A 17705-nucleotide genomic window follows, 5' to 3' on the forward strand; every position below is an offset into this window, starting at 1 on the left:
AGAAGTGTATCTAAATTAATAAATGCAATTGGTAATCATGTTTATTAAAAGTGATCCGATACATCAAAGTACACTGTAATGTATAGTTCAACACAACCTTGTACTGGATCAGTCAGCAAAAAGGTCATAGAGCATTTTCTTAACGGCTGAAGTTTTTTTACTGCAGCAAACAACATTGTTTTCTTTGTTTCATTGATGTCAGTTTTCATCCTGGTGAAAATGATGATAGAATACATCCTTCTGTCTTCCTTTTACTAAAGTTAAAAAATAATCCATACGGCAAGTAATTGATGGAACTCATTTGTTACTTAAAATATATCAAAACATTTTGTGTCAGGCTTTTGTTTTCATTCAACAGTCACCTTTGAGCCTTCTCTAAAGAAGAGCAAAGCCTGAAGCACAGGAACAAAGGCCATCTCTTAAAGAGTTTACAGTATCTTTTACACATATCGCATTTCATAAAACCTCTGTGTTCATTTTAACACGGGAAAATTTGTTCTGGTTTACCTGTGGTAACCACAAACTACTTTCCATCTGAAAAAGTGAAAATCAGCCAAGTGTTTAAGGAAAGACATTCCTGTTCAAGCCCACTTATATAAACCATTGATATATGATACGTCCCTATTATTAAGGGCTTTATAACTCAAACAATAATTTTACTTTTTTTTTTACTGCTTAATGTTTTGCCAGGGGTCTGATCTGTAAAATAATCAAACTTAAGACAGTATATGTTTTTTTTCTTTTTACAGATTAGTTTGATCAGTATCTGCCATCTTTAAAGTTTTTTTTTAAGAATGATAGGCATGGTTATCAAAACAATATGTAGGCCATTCAACTGAAACGTTTGATGCTTAAAACAACATTCATTAATTTGCTCTTTATTTTAAGTACATTTTTGTTAACATTAGAGAAACATTCAAAAAGGGGTTTATTTCTAACACAAGAAAAGCATTTATTTTTTTAAACGACTATACTTGGGGCAATTTTTCCAAAATGTAAAAACCTGGAGATATTTCTTTAAACTGATATAGTCAAAGTACTTAACCTAGGAACATATTCACCATATGTAGCTTTGCACACTGTTTCATCTCTCAAAGTTTAAATGAAACTCAAGTGTTTCTGGATTTAAATAATTTACATTGTCAGCTTCGTTGTGACATGAGCCTAAATTAAATCATATTATCCTTAACTTCCGAATACACACTTTCTTCACTCTTCAGTTCTCTTTTCTTCTTGCTTCTTGGTGCTTTCCCTCCAGAGAAATTCAATGCAACATAATTCAGATCCTGCCCATTTCCAGTCTGTGGAGTAGAATTAAAAATTTGTTTATTTCAAATTAAGTTTGATGAAACCAGCTGTGTTGTTTATTATTACACTCAAACAACTGTAATTTAGTACTATTATTCACCTCATCTCTTGGTTGGCTAATATCTCTGTGCTGTAGTTGAGAAGAACTTTCTGCGTAGAAAGAACAAACACATGAATTGATCTAATAACCTTGATAGAATTCATAATGTAATGACTTCAAGATGTTTAGGTTAGTAAGTTACACTTACCACTACATAGAGTAGAGGCAGATCTTTTTGTTTGGCAGCAAACGAAAATGACATTCAAGATAATGGAAATAGCCAATAAGATTAATGTGATCACCAACACAATCCTTTCAGTATTTGGATTTATATCTAGAAAAATAAACATATAATTGCTTGAGAAAAGCATGAATTTTTATGACAACATAAACGATATAATATGCACAGTACCTTGATTGCTCTTTACCAGGTTTGTTCTATTTCCAAATAAGATATGTCCACATGTGGCCACAGCACAGTAATAAGTGCCAGCTTCAGAGTTCCTGACATCCTTAGAAAAGTTGTAACTACATTTATGTGGCTGGTCTGATGTCTTTTCACAATTGTCCGGTGTTCTTCCCTCGGTGTAGATCATTTCTGGATAGGATGTGTCTGATATGGCTCTGAACCAGAACACACTGGGTTCTCCTGAACAGGTTGGATTCTCAGAGTCAAAGAGGACTGAACACTGCAGGGTCTCTGACTCTTTTGGACTGGCAGGATCAGATAATGTTGACTCCTGAACAACAGTGTAGCTCAATGTCCTTTGGGAGTTTTCTGTGAAGAAATGAAAGAACAAAGCAACTGAGGCCTTCCATCTTGAATGAAGCTGAAAGTTGTCTTTTAAGATGTTTTTTTTTTAATTTCTGATTTGTTACAAACTGAGGAAACCTTTTCATTAATTGAGTCTGTATTTCGAAAAAGTGTATTTATGTCATGGATTTGGGTTTTTGTGGGGGTGTTTTTACCTTTCTGGACTATTTATTGTTTCATTCCTCTCTTTCATCGGGCACCAGTAATTTTCCTATTACCTCAGTCACCTCCCAGCCACCAGCCAATCAGTGCTGTCACATCCTAGCTACCACTCTACACTAGATCAGCTCCACCTGCTGCCACTAATTAGAGTCAATTATGTCCACCTGTCACTCTCCCTATTTCTACCTGCCTCACTCATCCACTTGGGGCCAGAATGTCTCAGAAGCAACCAAGGAGCACTGCCTGTGCTAACAACACATGTAGGTTGCGAGATGTGTTTCCCTGGCTCCAGTCCTCACTCTGCCCTGCTAGTTCATCAGCTAGTGTTTGTGTGCGCCACTTGGAAGGGAGGATTCCTGAGGGATTCTGTTGTTTGCTCTGCTTACGCTGGAGAAACATTGTGTTTTTTGTTTTTTCTCAAGGTTCTGCCTCTGGCTTCTGGTCATTCTGAGTACATCTGCGAGTTCCTGTCTAAACTGGTTCTGTTTGCCTGCCTCATCATCCACTACTCATCATTTTCTTATTTTTATAATAACTAGGAAAAAACTAGTTCTTACAGTCAGTCCTGCAAATATTTTGCACCCCTCCTGTTTTTGCATATGAAAGACAAGTGCCAACTCTGTAAGCCAGAGCAATACTTAGATTATCTGTGTATTGCTCTTTTCCAAAATTATTTAATAAACCTGCTTGGATATTCTTGTTTTTTCCATCCCAATAATCAATGGAAAAATCTTTATCAGCAAGGAAGTAAGAGCAGCAAAACCCTTCTCTTAATTGCTCAACAGCTTTGTATGCATGTTTCCACAAATATTTTGATTAATTGCATTTGGTCATGAACTCCAAAGCTTTACATTTGGAAAACCTCTTGGCCATCACTTTAATCTTTAGCTTCCTTGACAAACTACTATTTGTTCGAACTCAAGATTAAGGTTGTGCCACTCCAAAATGTTAATATTCTAAACAGAATAAAATTGTTGGTCAAATTTCAACATTACGTTAAACCTAAATCTACCAGGTGGATAAATAATTTGAAGCTTAAGTGTAGGTTTTAAAAGGGTACGATCTAAGAATAGATGACATCCATGATGACATGCATTTTTAAAAATGTATCCTTCATGGTTACACCTTTCCAAAGTATTTTGACAAAACAAATGACTATAGAAAATAATCCTATTATTTAACAATGTTTATGCGTACTATTGCAGTTCATAACCTGGAATCTTCCTAAAATCTATAAGGCTGTTTATGTTCAAATTAGTTTTGATATAATTTTTCTCTGTAAATATCTTAATATTCTGCTAGGAACAAATAAGAAGAATAACATAACGGGATATCAATAAGTTACAATTGCAAAAATGTTATTCAAATGTCAGTTTTTGAAATGGCTATGATGTCTTTTTTGTGTGCCTTTTTTGTGTCCTGTCTGGCAATGTAGCAAGAATTGTTGTCTTATTGCCAAAAAGAGCCCAACAGATTTTATTTTCACAAGCGGAGCCTTATTGCTTTCGCCATAATGATCCGCTTTGATCCTGCATGCAAGAAGCTTTATTACAATTTATGCAGGGAACATTTCATGTTACATGGATGCTGAAACAAGAAGGTAAAAGAAGGAAAAAAAGGAGAAAATATGAAAGAAAAATACAGGTACAAACAAGCAACACCTTTATACCATCACTGAAGAATATACGGTATTATTTCATACAGAATGTATAAAGTGACAGCTGAAGATGATAATAGGGGTTTTCTGTATAAAAGATGTATAGAAGTCTGTACGTACCTGGATCCAAGCACCTGTAGGTGTTTGTGAGAGTGCACTTGTGTACGTAAGATCTATCCATGAGAAAAATGAGCAATAGTGGTTGTGAAAAGCCAAAAGACCTGCCCGCAGAGCAACGAGGCAGACGCTAGGGGAACCAAAACCACAGATGCCTGAATGGGCCTTCAGAGCAAAGGAATCCAAGAGGGACCAACACAGGGACTCTGCCTCCCCCACCTAAGGGAAGAGCAGAGAGGAGCCCCAGAAACACCCCCCCCCCCCCCCCAACAGCCACAATGCTGAAGTCCCCGGGAGCGCCGGAGCAGATCCAGCCATGAGCCCCAGGGACCTGGGGCCCCAGAAGCAACCCCCCCCGGCGGGGGCCCCAACCAAGCCACGGGGGGCCAGGCCCCATGGCTATGGCTGGCAGAAGTGCTAGCCACAGTCCCAGCCGATCCCCCTGACCCAACGTCCACCACCAGCCAAGACCCCAGAATTGCTGTGATGTCTGTTTTTATATATTTTATATGTAAGAAAACAAATCACAATAGATTAAGTTAGAAACGTTTTTGGAATCTAAGAGAACACACTCTGTAGGAAAAGCCATCCTGAGGCAAGTGAGAGACTCCTTACCCATTTTACCTAAATCCAAACTTTGAGCATCAGAGAAATACCCACAAAATGAAATGGTTAATTACCTTTCAGTGCCAAATACGTCCCAGTAAACGTAGATTCAGTCCAGTCCATATGACCACAGTGATACATTCCCTCATCTTGTTTGATTGTTGCCAAAATGATCAAGCTGCTTTTGTTGCCATCATGTGTTATTTTGAATCTTGAGCTTGAAAATCCCGGTCCGTAGGTGGACGGCATTTTGTTACGCAGCATTGCAATTAATTTCAGAGTGTTTCCCGCACTCTGCTTGTACCAGTGAACCCATGTCACAGCCTGAAATTTCTCAGTCAAGGCACATGTCAGAGTCACAGGTTCCCCAAGCTGGACTGTGACGACAGGAACTGAAGTGTCTGCGGTACATAAAAAGCAACATGGGGAAACAATAAAGAGTAGTTGAAAAAAATCAGACATGAATAAAATTATTGGATAACACTAATTATGTTTTACTTCATGTAAATACTACTTACATCCCTGATGAAGAAGAAAGAGTATAACCCATAGCAGAGTCATGTTGACACTGTCTTCATGAGGACACTTAATGCCTAAGAAACTGAGAGAGGTGTGGTGATCCACAATGACAAATGTATCTGATTGGTTGCCTCAGAATATACTCTCAAAGGGGGCTTGCCGCCACAATGAGGCTCTTTTAGCGTCACAAAATTCAACTAACTTTTTGCTTTTCTCCTATTTGACCCAAATGAGCACATAATCACTTCTTTCATCAAGGCAAATAAACTGCAATCAAGGTTTTTTTTACAATGCATCGTACTGCATTGATGAAGACCAGAAGAATAATACTTGTGCTTTTTATAATCACTTGGCTTTTACTCTATCTCAACCAGCTGGATAGAGTTTTTTCTTTATCCATGAGCTGCACCAATATAAACAGCTGCAACATTTTCCTAAAAATCCAAATAATAATCATGGCAGAGTCTAGTTAAATGATCCTATTGCTGAATATGCTTTTGGGTGAGCAGTCTTCTTGTCTAGGTACTTGACATTTCTAAAGCTATAAAAATCATTGCATCTGCTGCGCCCTGACACAACTAAAACCAATTCAGAGATAAAAACAGGTGCAGAGCTTCACGTTAAATGATTGTTATCAGGAACAAAGCAACTGTGATTGAACAGGAAATCCTTTCAAAAGCAGAAGTGGAAAATAACCAAATGGGGGTGACTAAATGAAATTATTTATACTGTATAACTTCCCATTCTTTCACAAATGTTTGTAGAAGCAGAACATCTAAATTCAAAGATTTGGATAAGTGAGCAAATATTTTTATATAGTGTTATTGTTGCTGTCTTTGCTGAAAGCCAAGGAGGATTTGTAGTGCACCATTCATATACAAGGTTATCTAAAGGATCATAGAGAAAGTAGAGGAAAGATGTTAAAATAACTAAAAATTATAATGTTTTCCTTAAGAAGAGAGCTTAACATGGCAAACACTTGAAAGGAAACAAGTGTTAATACAATTATTTATTTGTTTACAATTATTTTGTTCTGTATGAGCTGTGCTGGCCCTCTGGCCCACATTTAAAAGGGTTTCTGTACATCTCAGATTTTCCAATAGTTTGTTCAAGGGCTGAGGACAATAGAAACCTAATGCTACCTCCCCTTGTTTAGTTCTGGTCAGGGAGACACATATAGTGTCCAGGGTTTCCTCTAGGATTTATTTTTTTTTTAAAACCATGGTGGAGCTGAAACGTTACCCGTGAAGACAAATATCATATTAAGTATATTAACTACTGTCATTCAAATGCTACATACGTTAACATGAGGGTCATTTTCACAGGCTTGAACTAAGAATGAACCTTATATTTTTCAATTTCTTTCTACAGTACAGGCATATCGTCAAATGTTCGGTTCTAAATTTTTTAAATAGTTTTTAACAGACTCTTCTGACCATCAAACTAACCCAGATGATAAAATTGTTTGGCCAAAATCTGTTTAGCAACAGGTAAAATACTAAAATAAAAATAATAATAATAAAATAATTTAACTTTATTGATCTCAAAACTTTGAAGGAAGATACTGAGTAGTGTCGTGTAGACTGCTAATAATACCTTTGCCTGACATAACAGTGCTTCTAGAAGCTGCCCAGTTCGGCTTCTCTTCTACCTAAACCATTAAGCTGGCAGAGAAGCGGTCAAGTGCATCGAAGATGTTGTCTTTGAGACTTTTACCCACCATTCTGCTGAACTCCTGAACAATCTGAAACATAGTAAATAATGAATAACCGGATGAAAAATTATCCTCAATATACGATTTGGACAAAACAATATTATCCAATTTCTTATATCAACATTACTGAATTTAAATTGCATACAAAACAAAATGCTGGAAAGACGGGTGCAGGACCATCTTTGAAAATTTGATCACTAGCAGATCTCAAGCATAAACTCATTTAAAGTGGATCAAACATCAAAAAGAACACAAGGCATTTGAAATATTCATATAAGCTGACTTTCTGTGAAAAGAGCTTGCCATCTCTGTACCATCTGGTTGACTGTAGGTTTGTCTTGTCAAACAACTTCTTTTCTGAGAAGTGCAATATGACATTCATTTCTCTCTTTACAGTGGCTCCATTTGGCTTTTTTCGTCATTTCGTTAACCAAACCCTGGCAAGTTTCTTCCAGGTTTTGGTCATCCATTCTTAGTGGCTGTATTGGGATGGTAAGCATTTGTAGAATACCTTCCACGTTTATTTTTAAAATTGTGGGCATTATGTTTTACCCTTTTAAAGGAGCGATAAGTAATACCTGACACCTTGTGGCTCAAATCAGTACAACAGTTTGCCAATCACAACAATCTAATATTCCCTTTCTAAACGTTGTGAAACCCTTCTGAATTTTTACTAACACAGGATAGGTATATGATATTGTTTTCTGTTTCTGAGCCGCTTCTCTTACTGGCTTCCATGTTTGCAGGCTGCAGCTCTTTTGCCAAGATAAAATACCAAATGCTGCGCTCTGTGTTGGGAACCCTGGGAACTCTCATAAGATTGGCTCAGGAACCAGGAAGTAAACACGGGCTACACCCTGAACAGAAGTAGTTCCGGATCGTACCTCTAGAGTTGAAAGGAGAAAAACGTGGTGATGGAGAGGACCGATTGTTTTTAGGGAATGTTACTTCCATCCCAGGTTGTAGGTTGACTTTTCAGTAAATATCTTATTTATAGTTCCTTTAGAGAAGCTATGTTTTCAAATAGCGATGCTTGGGCCTTAAACGGAGCTATGGAAATGTGGACTGTAAGTCTGTTTTCTGATATCTTGCAGTTCAGGATATCCAGTGTCTCTTCAGTATGCCTTGGCACCACAACAAGCTCAACAATGTCTTTGAGAAGCATGAGAGCTTCCCAGGTACTATCACCTTCAGGGATAATATGGCCAATGAGAAATGGAAGGAGCCTTGATTGCGCTGATTTGGTGGAGTCAAGTTTATTTGTAAAGCACATGTCCACAGCAAAGTGGTTCAAAGTGTAAAGACTTGCTCTATGAGTCTAACCATCTCTCCTGTTGTCGCATAAGATCAGATAAGTTAACCATTGAGGTTAACCGTTAGTGATGGGTCACGCTCACAAGTATCAGCTCTGAGAGCCGATGCTTTGTAGTGAATCAGAAGAGCCAGCTACGACTGAGTGAGAGCCGACTCCTTGGCCTTGTTATCTTGATGAGCCATTTGTATTTGCCAACGTAAGTTAAAATAAGAGATTACAAATAATAATAGAGCCGTATGAAAGCTGAAAGAACCAGCTCTTCTTTGGGAACCGAGCTAAAATAGACGTACTTTTGTAGTTAATTAACAATTGTGCAAACTAGTACAGCCCAAGATCCACAATAACTGAACTCAAGTGTAAACCCAAGAAAACCTTGTTTCATAAAGTAAGATTATCCCAGGTTGAGACTCTGTGCAGTCACATCTCTTGTTTGTGAAACACTTGTATTTATCTCTCAAAATATGCACATCAATAATAAATTCACTTAGTAAGAACATAGTGGCCTGTGCTGGACTCAGATGTATTCACCAGCATAAAGACCTGAGTTGGGCTCTGAAAGCATAATGGTCTTTTGAAAGCATTTTAACTTTTTCATAAAAAAACGATTTTGTGAATTGCCTCACAGAGGACATTGACACCAGCCATAAATGGGTTCACAGACAAAAGTGCACATCTAGATATGTTTCTCTGCTGTAATTTTATCATTGGTTTGTTAAGTTAGTTGTTTACCATGAAACTGCCAACTAAAGGTTATGGCACCAAGATTTATACAGAAACGTTTCACCCACAAAAAGCAAAGCTACAACCCTGAGGTTCTCAAATCATACACTTCATGTTTAACGTGGTTATAGTCTGACCAGGCATGGACTTACCGTTATAGGAAAGTCGGAAACCACCTGGGGCCCTCCACCAGTAATGGGTCCCTCCAGCTGGTTGCCCACCACCCTAACAGTGCCATTGGATTATTTATGTTTGTTTGAAATAGAAAAAATATGACTTACAATCAAAATAATACCCAAAACCACAACACTGCTTTATTGACTTCTGCTCCCCTCCATTTACTAAAACAGACATTTCATCACATAAAACTTTGGAAATGCAGCGTGTCGCTTGAGTGAGCAGCGGGAGGGATCAGAAAGGAGAAAGAAGTTGAGCCTTCAAAACGGAGCTGAAAAGCTAAAAAACCACTGCCTACTGGTGTGTTGGTGGTTCCCGGTGTCTCCTGACTTGAGCTTAACAGGTTTGGTCTCTGAGCAGAGCTTGGCATCAGAAGGGCTGGGTACTTGGGTGTGTGCCGGCTCTTTTCCAGGTGGCTGCTTGGCAGAGCCTGGACACCTTGGCTCTGTTGGGCCTCTGCTGGGGTCGGTGTGCTCTCGGGTCTGTGGCTTCATGGCTGGAGTCGCTCTGGCATAGTTTGCTGCCAGTGGGACCTTTGGGCTCGTCACTACAGCTCCCCTGGAGGCTTCTGTAATGTGGCTACTGGGTGGTTCCCTTGTCTGCCACTGGTCCTGGGGTGGTTCTGTGGCTATCGAACATTTTTATGGAGAAACCTTATACACTTCAAGGGTCATGCATACAGTCAAAGGTGTTTGGATTCAGGTGCTTACAGATATACAGATATACTCTATATAGAGCTGTGGTTGTCACTAAATACACCTTGCATTATTTGTACCGTTTACCTTTCAGTACTGTTATGTGTTTGCTGTTAGTCGCTGTTTTTCTTTTTGTTTCTCTTTCTGCAGGTGTAGATGCAGATTTCAAGTGTTTTAATTTGTATTCTCTTTGTCCCTCTTCACATCCTCTATTATTTTCCCTTTTAAGAAGAAAGTATTTGTTAAATACCCAAATAGTTTTTTCTGATAAGATAGACTTTAATGATCTCACAGTGGACAAATTCATGTGTCACATCGGCTCAATAATCAAAAGAAGGTGTCAAAAGGAGGAAAAGGTGCATGAGGTATATACAGTGCGTCCACATATATACGGTGGATCGAGAAAAAAATAAAAAATAAAGCAGAGATTTAACATGACTTATGTACATTTAAGGTAACTTATATACATATGGACGTGACGTTGTACATTAAAGTGGTACCAGGTAAGAACAACAGTGAGGTAGTGAGATAACTATAACAGCTGAAGTCTCTTATTTAACAGGGTTATTGCACAGGGTATTAAACAGTAATTGCACATGAGGTATTGCACAAGTTATTGCAGTTATAGTGCAGCATTGTAAAGTCTGACGGCAGCAGGGATGAATGACCTGCGGTAGCGCTCCGTTTTACAAATAGGGTTTATAAGTCTGTCACTAAAGGAGCTGCTCAGCTGCTCTACAGTCTGGTGCAGGGGATGAAAGGTGTTGTTCATGATGGATGTAAGCTTGGACAACACCCTCCTCTCAAACAGCTCTGGATCTCACTAACATTTAGATGTATTCTGAAAAGATGATCAAGCCCCAAGATATAACTAGATTCAGTTCTCTTATTTAATAACAACCGACTCTTTTTCATTATATTCCATGTAATCCTGTGTTCAGCACCGTTCAGTCCAGGGCCATCGCATTGCCTCATGCATTAGCCAAACAGTGGGTTACAATGGAGAACCGGGCTTACTTGGGAACAACTGCAGAGCCAAGGGGAGGGTGCACTAATTGGTGTGAGTGGTGAAGAGGAACAGGTGGAAGCAGAGCAGCATTACCCAGGCTGAAGTTAACAGTAAAAAAACTGAATTCTGACTCTGAAGGGGCTGATTGTAAGCTACAGCTTATCACTTATATTCACCCTGCAAGATGTGAGGTGGAGGTTTACACAGTGAGCATCATCAGGGTCATCATGAGGAAAAGACAGCAGAGGGACTTTCATCTGAGCTACAGTTAAAACTATAACCTCTGACTATGATAGAAAACAGTAGAAACCCCTTCTGTGAGCTTCTAACTGGATTTTCATCATGATGTGAAAAATATATGGTTCTTACCTCTATATATTACAGCTAAATTGGGGCTGTAAAGTTTGTTCAATTTAGCTACATAATCCTTAGTTCAGTGAAAATCCAAGCATTCATTCCTAAAGTAGCTAAACACATTACAAAATTGACACATTAAACAAATTGCTTCTCATTCTTGCATCAGGCTTCATTCTACTTGTAGAAAGAAAACAATGTTGCTCAATAAACCAGGAAAATACAATGAATCTACTTGAGCCAGCAGGACATAGTAATGACTGTAAAAGTAAGCCTCCCTCTTCTGTTAAATTTGTTCTGTGCTGATAGTAAAAATGCAGCACTGGGTTGTTTCAAGATGCAGTATGAATGAAAATAAATAATTTCAATTAATCACAAATGTACCATTTAAGGTACTCAGGGCGAGACCATGGTCTCGGCTGGTCGCCGAGGCAAAAACTCGGGCGTGGGAAGAGTTCGGAGAGGCCATGGAGAAAGACTTCCGTACGGCTTCGAAGCGATTCTGGTCCACCATCCGGCGTCTCAGGAGGGGGAAGCAGTGCAGTACCAACACTGTTTACAGTGGGGGTGGTGTGCTGCTGACCTCGACACGGGACGTCGTGAGTCGGTGGGCGGAATACTTCGAAGACCTCCTTAATCCCACCAACACGTCTTCCATTGAGGAAGCAGAGCCTGAGGACTCTGGGTCGGGTTCTCCCATCTCTGATGCTGAGGTTGCCGAGGTTGTTAAAAAGCTCCTCGGCGGCAAGGCTCCGGGGGTGGATGAGATTCGCCCTGAGTACCTTACAGCTCTGGATGTTGTGGGGCTGTGTTGGTTAACGCGGCTCTGCAACATTGCGTGGACATCGGGGGCAGTTCCCCTGGATTGGCAGACTGGGGTGGTGGTCCCCCTGTTTAAGAAGGGGGACCGGAGGGTGTGTTCCAACTACAGAGGAATCACACTCTTAAGCCTCCCTGGTAAGGTCTATTCAGGGGTTCTGGAAAGGAGGGTCCGTCGGATAGTCGAATCTCGGATTCAGGAAGAGCAGTGTGGTTTTCGTCCTGGCCGTGGAACACTGGACCAGCTCTATACCCTCAGCAGGATTCTTGAGGGGGCATGGGAGTTTGCCCAACCAGTCTACATGTGTTTTGTGGATCTGGAGAAGGCATTCGACCGTGTCCCCCGGGGGATCCTGTGGGGGGTACTCCGGGAGTATGGAGTACCGGACCCTTTAATAAGGGCTGTCAGGTCTCTGTACGACCGGTGTCAGAGTCTGGTCCGCATTGCCGGCAGTAAGTCGGACTCGTTTCCGGTGAGAGTTGGACTCCGCCAAGGCTGCCCTTTGTCACCGATTCTGTTCATAACTTTTATGGACAGAATTTCTAGGCGCAGCCAAGGTGTTGAGGGGATCCGCTTTGGTGGCCTTAGGATTGCGTCTCTGCTATTCGCGGATGACGTGGTCCTATTGGCTTCATCAGGGCGTGATCTACAGCTCTCACTGGAGCGGTTCGCAGCCGAGTGCGAAGCGGCCGGGATGAAAATCAGTGCCTCCAAATCCGAGACCATGGTCTTGAACCGGAAAAGGGTAGAGTGCCTTCTCCGGGTTGGGGAGGATGTGCTGCCCCTAGTGGAGGAGTTCAAGTATCTTGGGGTCTTGTTCACGAATGAGGGGAGGATGGAGCGGGAGATCGACAGGCGGATTGGTGCAGCGTCTGCTGTGAAGCGGGCGCTGTACCGATCCGTTGTGGTGAAGAGAGAGCTGAGCCAAAAGGCGAAGCTCTCGATTTACCGGTCGATCTACGTTCCTACCCTCATCTATGGTCACGAGCTTTGGGTCGTGACCGAAAGAACGAGATCCCGGATACAAGCGGCTGAAATGAGTTTTCTCCGTAGTGTGTCTGGGCTCTCCCTTAGAGATAGGGTGAGGAGCTCAGTCATCCGGGGAGGACTCAGAGTAGAGCCGCTGCTCCTCCACGTCGAGAGGAGCCAGTTGAGGTGGCTCGGGCATCTGGTCAGGATGCCTCCTGGACGCCTCCCTGGAGAGGTGTTCCGGGCATGTCCCACCGGGAGGAGGCCCAGGGGAAGACCCAGGACACGCTGGAGGGACTATGTCTCCCGGCTGGCCTGGGAACGCCTTGGGATTCCTCCTGAGGAGCTGGCCCAAGTGGCTGGGGAGAGGGACGTCTGGGCCTCCCTACTGAAGCTGCTACCCCCGCGACCCGACCCCGGATAAGCGGAAGACAACGGACGGACGGACAAATGTACCAATTACTTAACTGTTTTGTTTTTCTTGATAACATTTGGAATTTGGAATATTCTATAAGCTAATTAAACAAGGATACAGTTTTGCTCAAAGTAATACATACACATCATTTTATTTATACAGTTCTGAATAACTGAAATATTATTACAGATAACAGGAGATGAGAGTCCAAAAAAGCTCAAGGGTGAGGCTCTATGTAATATTTTATACCCCAGAAATTAGGGCTGGGCAACGATTAAAATCTTTAATCGTGATTAATCACATAATTTGCCCGATTAATCATGATTAATCGCATTGTATGCGCAAACTCCCAGAATGAATTCAAAAGTAGTGTAAAGAGCACTTTTATTTTAATGTTCTGCTGCGATATGAACAAAAGTGTTGTAACATTTGTAGCACTTATTTTATACTGGATATTTTCAACCCATCTATTGAATTTAGTGCACTAGTTGATCTTTTCTTCATAAGAGAACAGCAAGCACTGCAGCCAAAATATGGCCTTTTTTGACCTGCTGTATATTAGCCAGTCCCTAAGCTTGATGTATCATGAAACTGTTGACCTTTTGGGTTTTGTGGTTTTTATTTTATTATTACAATTAAATAATAATAATAATAACAATAATGTTATGTTCAGTGTTTTTTCGCTAATCCACCTCTTATATATTTCAATCCTTATGTAATTTTGTCTGTGTTGTGTGCACCTGCCTGTTGCTTTAATCCTATAAATTTCCCCGTCGTGGGATAAAAAAAGGATTAGCTAAGTTATCTTCTCTTAAATAACACTGTTTAATAGGATATATGTACTGGGTTCTTTCAAGGTCTTAATTACATTTTCTGTGTGGGCTCCAGTAACATATGATAGATAATATCTACTTTGAAAGTTAACATGAACTGCTGCTGAAGATGACCACTGATCTACCTGGATGTTCCCTAGAGGACTAAAACGCCTCAGTCAGAGACGTCTGTGGGTCTGTCGGGGCAATGACAGAAGTTTTGTCTCCTCTCTCCGTTTCTGTGGCTCGACGTTTTCTTGCTCATGTTTTTTCACGTGCTTAGATAAATTTGTTGTGTTTCCACTGAAATGAACCGGCTTTTTACAAAACATACAGCTTGATTTCATTTACGGTATTAAAATAAAGCCAAACGGTGCTACTTCCCCTGTTCATGTTTTTCCGCTGTTGCGGTCGCTCTCAGCTGTTTGTGTGTTGAGTTTGTGTGAGAGCTGAGTGGGTGGGCCAGGCTGAGCCTGCGTGCTGATTGGCTGGCGCCACTGAGCCATGTACGAGAGGGGAGGGGGAGCGGGAGAGTGCTGCCGTGACACAGCGCGCTGCAGTCAGCGCGCGTGCTGACTGACACTGACTGAAAGCATGTGAGCAACATGCGTTAATGCGCGATAAAATAAATATCGCCGTTAATAGTCTAATGAATTAACGCGAAATTAACGCAATAATTTGCCCAGCCCTACCAGAAATGAATGCCTTTTTCTCGATAGAAGATGCTCATTAGTAAAGTTTGCACTAATGGCTTACACGCTCTGTATAGAACAGCAGACTGTGTTGTAAAAATGTCATATACTATATTATATTTATATTATATGTGTTATAATTTTGGTAGTGAAAATTATTTCTTCATAGGTAAAATGAAGAGCTGGAAAGATGCCAGTAAAACAGAACAAGTTTATTAAACAAAGTACATATTTAGAGAATCACTTTTAATCAAATGTTTGAATTTGATTAAAATCATAATTAAAATACATAAATATGTTTTAGGATCTTATCTGACTTAAAAAACAACATGTCTGATGGAATGAACAGAAATTCAAATGACGGTTTTTCTAAATATCCCAAAAGCTGTCATTATCGCCTTCAGCAAAATGGTTATTTTTTTATCAATTGTAAACTGTCTCTTCATTGTTCTTTTCAAATACTATTAAAAACTTAATCCAGTAAAAATTTTTTTTTTTTTTTTTTTTTTGATTCATTACAATTTACATCGACGTGCATTTGAATGAGACAAAATGGAGTTTATGTTGACCTGTCATTCGACATAAACGTATAGATTAAAACAGTTGAGATAGTCCAAAATGTTAGAGAGCTACGGCTTTATATTTGAGCACACTTGAATATAAAAACTTAATACAGTTTTACAGAAGTTAAGTGACAAATTGTAACTAAACCAACAATAGTGTTTTGGATTTTCTTGCACAAACAGTTTATTTTATTTATTAAAAGATGAGACTATCCCAAACAGTAATGAGAGTCAGAAATTATTATTAGTGCTTATTTTAATCATTAAAAACATTTGGGCCAAAACATACGTATGTTTACATGAGAAAATGTAAGATACAAAATTCCATTGTTTTTTTCTTTTTTTACGACCTAGTGAACTTGAGCTTCTTTTAGACAGAAAAGAAGACATAGGATTATCTTAAAGTCTTAAACTGTCATTGCGGTTATATTTGGATTTACAAAATTAAGTTGTGTACATAATTTGTGAATACACACTGTCTTCAGTTTTCAGATGATTTTTCATCTTTCCTCTTGAAGGTTTTCGTTCTGAGATATGTAAGGCAGCATAGTTCAGATCCTGTCCATCTTCAGGCTGGGATGAAAAAGAAATTTACAATTTAGTATTACATTCAGCTGTATTTAAAAAAAACAGAAACACATAGAAGATAGGTAATTTGGCACAATTCACTTACAGTATTATCTGGTTGACTCACATTGTGTTGTGCTGTCAAAAAAGCCAACAAAAAGTATCCTCAAGAGGTGCTCTCCTCATTAATTTATAAAATTTGTTTCATTTAATGGCAAAAGATTTAGGTATTTGTAGTATTATTGCATTTATGTTGTTTCAAAACAAGTAATTTAGCCAACAAAACATACCTTTAAGGTTTCTACGCAGTGATCTTTGAGCTTGGTGACAGATAAAAGCAATGTTTACAATCATGGAAATTGCAAAGCAGATTACTATGATTATCAGCACATTAACTTTAGAATTTGGTAATTGATCTGAAAAAACAAGGAGGAAACGAAACATGTCACTGTCTATGGAGAAAACACAACATTTGCATAGCTTGAAATATGATACTAAAAGAACTAAAACCATACCTGCAGTTGTGTTAGTTCCCCTTCCAAATAATATCTCACCACATGTTGCCACAGCGCAGTACACCGTCCCAGCTTCAGAGGAGCTGAAGTTCCTAGAAAAGCTGTAGCTACATTTCTTCTGATCGTTCAATGTAGATATATCCTCACAATTTTGCTGTACTTTTTCATTAGTGTAGATGATATGTGGAAGGGAGTGTTTTGATCCAGCTCTGAACCAGAACACACTGAGCTCCCTTGAACACACCTTGTCCTCAGACTCAGAGAAAAGCGAACAATGCAGAGTCTCTGAGTCCCCCGGATGGACGGGATCAGAAACTGGGTTCTGAAAAACAGTGTAGCTCGATGTCTTTCCGGAGTTTCCTAAAAAAGGAATAAAAGAACATAAACTGTGAAAAAAAGGTCTTCCATTTGTATTCAAGCTGAAAATTATTTCATTAATGTCTAATGTCCAAAAACAACCCATAAGAGCAAAATTTCATTAATGTTGCTGAGCTCAATGTAGCTCAAGGTCTTGTCAGTTTTCTTTGAGAAAATGAAATGACAGACAGCAGTGTAAACAAGAGGTCTGTCATCTCAATTTAAGATGAAAAAACTATGGTTGATGCTTTAAGTTTTGATATATTTGTCGGTTTTCCTAAACAGTAGTGTAGCTCAATGTCATCTTAATGTTTCTGTAAGAAAAACAGAAATGACAGAGAACAAAATGCCCTTTTTGCTGTTGTGCTTCTCTTCCCTTAAAATTAACACAAATAAAAAATGACAACTTAAATATTAATATTTGTTGACTTACTGAAAGTCACTTTTACTGAGGCTCATACATTTGACCAAATATATATACAGATCTATACACATATCCAGATGTGTGTGTGACAAAGCCAATAGTTTGAACTTTTTCTAGTCTTGATGGCTCCCGCATTCACATTTTCATCGCCCAATTACTCCTACTCAGAGACGCTATGTTTTTCAGCTTAAACAGAATAAACTATAGTAGGAAATATTTTAATAAAAGTAATTCTTACAAAGTCAAAATGTTATCTTTACAGTTTACAGAGCAACAATCTGTCCAATAAAAATATTTGTCAAAGTTAATTCTAACAATTAAAGGTTTGACAGCAATAAATATAATTTGGCTGCTGCTGTTTAGA

At 39.4% G+C, this 17705-nt stretch overlaps 1 protein-coding gene and 1 long non-coding RNA gene across 2 annotated transcripts; both read right to left on the reverse strand.

The window, feature by feature from the left end:
• Window positions 1-1169: 1169 nt before the first annotated feature.
• LOC118557513 lies at window positions 1170-5265 on the reverse strand. The gene is made up of 6 exons (XM_036127644.1): window positions 5223-5265; window positions 4779-5105; window positions 1761-2126; window positions 1557-1682; window positions 1409-1458; window positions 1170-1301 (listed from the first exon to the last, which is right to left on the reverse strand). Exons 1-6 carry the CDS (start codon window positions 5263-5265, stop codon window positions 1170-1172), a joined length of 1044 nt encoding a protein of 347 aa, XP_035983537.1.
• A 10630-nt stretch (window positions 5266-15895) lies between these two features.
• LOC118557344 lies at window positions 15896-16458 on the reverse strand. Its single transcript, XR_004927818.1, has 3 exons — window positions 16336-16458; window positions 16152-16183; window positions 15896-16051 (listed from the first exon to the last, which is right to left on the reverse strand). It is a non-coding gene; the product is annotated as an uncharacterized LOC118557344 (long non-coding RNA).
• Window positions 16459-17705: the final 1247 nt, after the last annotated feature.

The sequence above is a fragment of the Fundulus heteroclitus genome, chromosome 23, assembly GCF_011125445.2.
Source record: "Fundulus heteroclitus isolate FHET01 chromosome 23, MU-UCD_Fhet_4.1, whole genome shotgun sequence".
NCBI lineage: Eukaryota > Metazoa > Chordata > Actinopteri > Cyprinodontiformes > Fundulidae > Fundulus > Fundulus heteroclitus.